The sequence below is a fragment of the Henckelia pumila genome, chromosome 4, assembly GCF_033568475.1.
Source record: "Henckelia pumila isolate YLH828 chromosome 4, ASM3356847v2, whole genome shotgun sequence".
In the NCBI taxonomy this organism is placed as follows: Eukaryota; Viridiplantae; Streptophyta; class Magnoliopsida; order Lamiales; family Gesneriaceae; genus Henckelia; species Henckelia pumila.
The window spans coordinates 152,296,120-152,302,101 of NC_133123.1; the positions used below are offsets into that span (position 1 = coordinate 152,296,120).

The window sequence follows — 5,982 nt, forward strand, 5'->3', positions numbered from 1 at the left end:
GATGTCTGAATTCTTTTTGGATCGAATGGTCTTCTTCGATTGTATGATTTGATGATGGAATTTATGTCGATCAGCGCTCTCTTCTTATCGAGATTTTGGGATGTATTCTTATTCAGAGGAATCGCGCTCTAGTCTAGACATTGAGACAACTGAAGACGCTCGAGACTCCATGTCTGAATCTGGACTTTGAGCTCGCAGCGATCTTATTGATTAGAAGATCTGTTATCTATTGTCTTATGAGGAAATTTCCGCGATCTTTTCTAATATTAAGAGTTGAAGTATTTGTTTTGGCAGACGGAACTGACTTGGAGGCAGAGAAGATGATTAGATTGTATGAGATTTCTGACTGCGAATCTTTATCTGAAGAATTGTATGCAACAGCGGATGTTTTGGAGCCGAAAGCTTTGTTCTTATTTTATCTACTATCTCTTATGATTGATCGATTGATGAATCTGCCGTGTTTTCCCTACAAAATGATTCCCAGACATGATCAGATGTTAGATTTCTGTCAGAAATTTTGTCAGATTGCATGATTTGCTGAAGTCTGTCAGTTTAGACAGAGATCCTTGATGCACTCGTTCTTTCGGCATAGACTTCGATGAGATTTTGTTGTCTGATTGCAACTTTTTCAGTTCGATATCCTCAGAACGACGGACAGCCAGGTCAGACGAGTAGAACATTAGATGTTATGCCTTGAGTTGGAACCAGAGATGATTTGATTGTAACTGAGCTTAGAAAGATTTTCTGACGAAAAGGAGTCGACTTTTGATTGACGGACTTGAAGGAGTAACTTGAGAAACACAGTTCGCGTTGGAACAGTGTTTGATTTCAATGACGAAATCTTTTCTTAGAGGGGGAGAATTGTAACGCCCCGATTTTATCTTAATTGACCTTATTTGAGATAATCGGAGATTCCAGAGTTCAAGAGCCGACTTGATTTTGATCAGGGTCCTTTTTGCAAATTTCAGAATTTTCAGGGACTAAAACGCAATTTTGGACTTTGTTAGATATTTAAGCAAGCTTTGACTCTCTTTTTCACTTCATCCTCCTCCTCCTTCACGTCTCCCTCCATTGAAGCACCTCCCAAGTTCTTCGAGCTTCCAGATTTCCTCCCGAGCTCGATCCGTCCGTTAGAATTTATTTCTGAAGGCAGATTAGCGATCACGGCTGCGAGAGCTTCGTTCTATCGTAAGTTTTTCTACGATAAGGTTCATTCTATTTTTCGGATGTTGTTAGAATCGTTCGAGATTCGAGTATGTTGTTCTTGGCAGAGTTCTGATCGTTTATTCTCTGTCGATTTCGAAATAGAGCGTCGTTCGGATTTGTTATGATTTTTGAAGGGATTTTTGAAAGTTGAGTTTTTATGATTTGTTGGAATTGGATTGTTATGGTTGAATGTTGATTGGTGTGAGTTGTTTGGATTGATATTATGCTGTCTGCGTTTCCGATTTGATCAGAATACAGTCGTTATGCCGCCGGTTTGAGTTTTGTTTTGTCAATCGGTTTGAATTGTTTGAGCCAAGTCTCCGTTTTGAATTGATGATATTTGGCTATTGAGTTTGATCGTCGTTGTTGATCTTCTCTTGCCTCCGTACAGATTCGTTCGAAGGCCGTTGAGTTGTGAGATTTCAGGAGTTAAATCGCTTTGAAGATTGTAGCCGGTATAATATCGACTTTCTTATTATCGATTGAGGAAGTTTGATTAAATCTTGATTGAGGAATTGTTGTTGTTTCCAGGTTGGAGCATCGACGTTTGAAAGAGGTATAAGATGACTTAGATTGGAATGGAACGAGTGACTCGAATCCGACTTGATTCGAGTGTTCCGAAGAATCACATACTTGCATGTTATTTGTTTTTACTTGAATTTAGTTGATTGAGTTATGTTTGCATTGCATTCATCTTGAGCTAAGAATCCTTGATTTCAGCGGGCAGGACGACCCTTTTATGTTAGACGTTTTTGGGGCTATATTGTGAGTGGCCTGGGTGTAGCCGTTTCACCTAGTGCTAGCATACTCCTTATAGTCGCACCAAAGTTTAGAGGATGGAGATACGTAGCACCACCTCGATCGGGAGAGTCGGTGAGTTGTTTACGTGATCTCATGTAGTAATGGTATCTTGATTCTTGCTTTTAATTTGTTTATATATTACCTTTGCAGTTTGGGAAAACCCCACCAAACCGTATCCCGATCCAACCCAAAAGGTTACCAATTGGGTAGGCCAACTGCCAAAAATTAAAAAATATTCCAAAAAAATTAAACAAACCGTGCACTAAAAATTATAATATAAATTTTCAAAATTAATCAATTATTCATAAATTATTATAAATCATATAATCTTTAAAGCTTGTCAATCACAATTAATAAATAAATTATAAAAATATTAATTATAATGTAATTTTAAAATTAAAAATTGTAAAAAAAAAAACATATATGTGACAGGAGGTCCGTTTCGACCCACCTTCAACCAGGTCGTCGAAAGCACGACCTTACCCGACCTTTTTTAGTGGCGGTTTGGGTTTAAACCCACCTTCAAATAGGTTATCAAAAGCACAACCTAACCCGACCTTTTTTATTGACGGTGTGGGTTGAAACGACAAATCGAACCCGAATTGACTCAATAAAAAATAGAGCAAATAAGAGAACTCGAGAGCTCAAGACGAGAACTAAACTTGGAATGGGGAAAAAAAATCCATTTACATAGAATCTTCGCAGTCTCAGGCGAGGAAACCCCTTTAACAATGTTTGCTCATACCAAGCATGCTGTAAATTTTTTAAACCGTGGAATAAAGGCCTTCCAAGAAGAATTGATGAAGTCGATTATCCTTTTCCTGAAATTCACCTGCGCCAATTATCAATGTTTGTTCATTTAGAGCTCATCGTTCTTTTCAAGTTTTCACCTTAAAATGTCACAAGTACAAAGGAAATACAAACTGAAAGGGATTTATTCAATCATATAATTACATTACAGAACATAAAGAACCAAACAAGAGAGGTGGTATTGATAATCACGACTCATAGATGCATCCGCAGAAGCACCTAATCCATAGGAAGAGTTCATCAACACCGAGGTATTATTCAACATCAGTTGAAACATAAGGGGATCCACAAAACACCCAACAACCATAAATAACAACATACTCATCTTACAAGACTAAAACATAGAATATGACTAACTCAAGAGCCGAAACTTATATTGCCCATATCTCTTTCTACTACCACCTCTACTCCACTACAAAGCATCCATATCCAGCCCTGCTACTTATAGCATTAATATTTAGTCCTTCCATCGCCCTCGGTGATCACGTCTTTAAATGCACCTCCACTCGGGATCATGGGCAAGACATGTTCTTGGTGAGGTACAATTACATCCAATAAGTACGGTCCAGGGGTATCCAACATCTTTTGAATTGCTGCCCTTAGATCGTCCTTGTTTGACACACGAGCCCCGGGTATATCACATGCCTCTGCAAACTTGAGCATGTCTGGAAAAATCTCTCTCTCTTTCGCAGGATTTCCAAGATATGTATGTGCCCGATTAGACTTGTAGAAGCGGTCTTCCCACTGGACCACCATTCCCAAATGCTGATTGTTTAGTAACATGATCTTGATTGGAAGGTTCTCCACTCGTATGGTGGCCAGCTCCTGAACGTTCATTATGAAACTCCCGTCACCATCAATGTCCACAACGACAGCATCTGGTCTTGCAACGGCAGCTCCAATGGCTGCTGGAAGTCCAAAACCCATAGCCCCCAAGCCACCAGAAGTCAGCCATTGCCGAGGCCTGTTGTACTTGTAATGTTGTGCAGCCCACATCTGATGCTGTCCAACACCAGTGCTAATGATTGCATTTCCACCTGTCAGTTCATCAAGAATCTGGATTGCGTATTGAGGAGGAATGGCATCACCAAATGTCTTATAACTCAAGGGATGCTTCATCTTCTGCTCTTTTAGTTCCTCCCTCCACGAAGAAAAATCAAGATTAACCTTACCCACTTTCCCTTTCTCCTCCAATATCCAATTCAAACCCTTGAGAGCCAATTTAATATCCGCACAAAGGGAAACATGTGGTTGCTTGTTCTTACCGATCTCAGCCGAATCAATATCAATGTGAACGATTTTAGCTCGACTAGCAAACGCCTCCAACTTACCAGTCACACGATCATCAAACCGAACCCCAAAAGCAAGTAGCAAATCGCTCTTGTCCACGGCGTAGTTTGCATAAACAGTACCATGCATTCCCAGCATTTGCAATGCCAATTCCTCATCCGAGCCAGGATAGGAACCAAGTCCCATCAGAGTACTCGCGACAGGAATTCCTGTGAGCTCCACAAACCGCCTCAACTCCTCGCTCGAATTCAAACACCCACCACCCACATAAAGAACCGGCCTTTTAGACTCGGATATCAACCTAATTATCTGCTCTAACAACATCTCACTAGGTGGCTTAGGTAACCTAGACAAGTAACCAGTCAAACTCATTGGCTGTCCCCAATTCGGAACCGTCATTTGCTGTTGAATATCCTTAGGAACATCAATCAATACCGGACCAGGGCGGCCGGACCGCGCAATGAAAAATGCTTCTTTCACAATTCTGGGTATATCATCAACATCCAACACGAGATAATTGTGCTTGGTAATGGACCGAGTTACCTCGACGATGGGGGTTTCTTGGAAAGCATCAGTACCAATCATGCGGCGGGGAACTTGCCCTGTGATGGCCACCATCGGGACACTATCCAGGAGGGCATCAGCCAAGCCGGAAACCAAATTGGTGGCACCAGGGCCAGAGGTGGCGATGCAGACGCCAGGAAGCCCGGAGGCGCGTGCATACCCCTCGGCGGCGAAGACACCACCCTGCTCGTGGCGGGGAAGGACATTCCTGATGGTCTTGGAGCGCGTGAGCGCCTGATGAATCTCCATCGACGCGCCACCCGGGTAGGCAAACACGTCGGTGACGCCTTCTCGTTCCAGCGCCTCCACGAGTATGTCGCATCCCTTTCTCGGCTCGTCAGGCGCAAATCGAGAGATAAAGGCTTCTTCTTGACGGGTGTCTCTGTCCGGAGAAGATAAAACGTTAGAGATTTGAAGCCCCCAGCGACGGGAAACAAATGCGGCTGCCTTCTGGGTATTAATGGGGAAACGGATGGCATATCGGGAAAGAAGCTTGGGCGAATTGGAAGACGACGAGAATTTAGAGTGGTTACACACGGCGTAGGAGGAGGAAGTCGGGGCAGGTGCCGCCATTATAGACGGTGGAGGAGCACGGCGGCGGCGATGGCAGCTGTTTTTGTATTACTAGGGTTGTATGGGTAGAGAAGTAAAGAGAAGCACGTATATATTGTTTTATAGCATAAAATTGAGTGGTGGAAATTATGTTAATATAATTTTATTACTTTTGTTATTATTTCATTTTTAAAATGCAGAAAGTGACTCCACTATGGTTGCTATCAAATTTAATATACCATAGCTAATTGGCCATCACGAGGTTGGGAGTTGCATATTATAGCTACTTTATGCGGTGTATTTGGTATTAGTAATGACAATGGGTCGGATATGGGTAGGATATTGTGTTTTCATCCTTATACTCATTTATTAAATTCATCCTCATATCCATATTCATATCCATCGGATATTTAATTTCATCTTCATCCACATACCCGTCAGATGATCGGATATCCATACTCTACTCATATACCCATTTACTGTATATACTCCATAAATAATTTTTTTTAAAAATTTTAATTATTTTGATAAAACTATACTTATTTACTAGATTTTTATATCAAAATTTTTAAGACAATAAAAAAATAAAACGCCGAAGAAAATTTACATCAAAGATTTATATAAAAAATAAAACTTCTAAAAAATAGCATTAGCTTTATATTAATAGTTTTCATTATTTCATCCAACTAACATAATTCAACAAAAAAATTAAATTAGCATTTATTCAATATAAATTAATATGTGTATGTATGTATGTTG

At 40.6% G+C, this 5,982-nt stretch overlaps 1 protein-coding gene across 1 annotated transcript; it reads right to left on the reverse strand.

Annotated features, from left to right (window-relative positions):
• Positions 1–2,924: 2,924 nt before the first annotated feature.
• LOC140863018 (acetolactate synthase 1, chloroplastic) lies at positions 2,925–5,331 on the reverse strand. The gene has a single exon (XM_073266098.1). It carries the CDS (start codon positions 5,242–5,244, stop codon positions 3,268–3,270), a length of 1,977 nt encoding a protein of 658 aa, XP_073122199.1. The 5' UTR covers positions 5,245–5,331; the 3' UTR covers positions 2,925–3,267.
• Between the last annotated feature and the right edge of the window lie 651 nt (positions 5,332–5,982).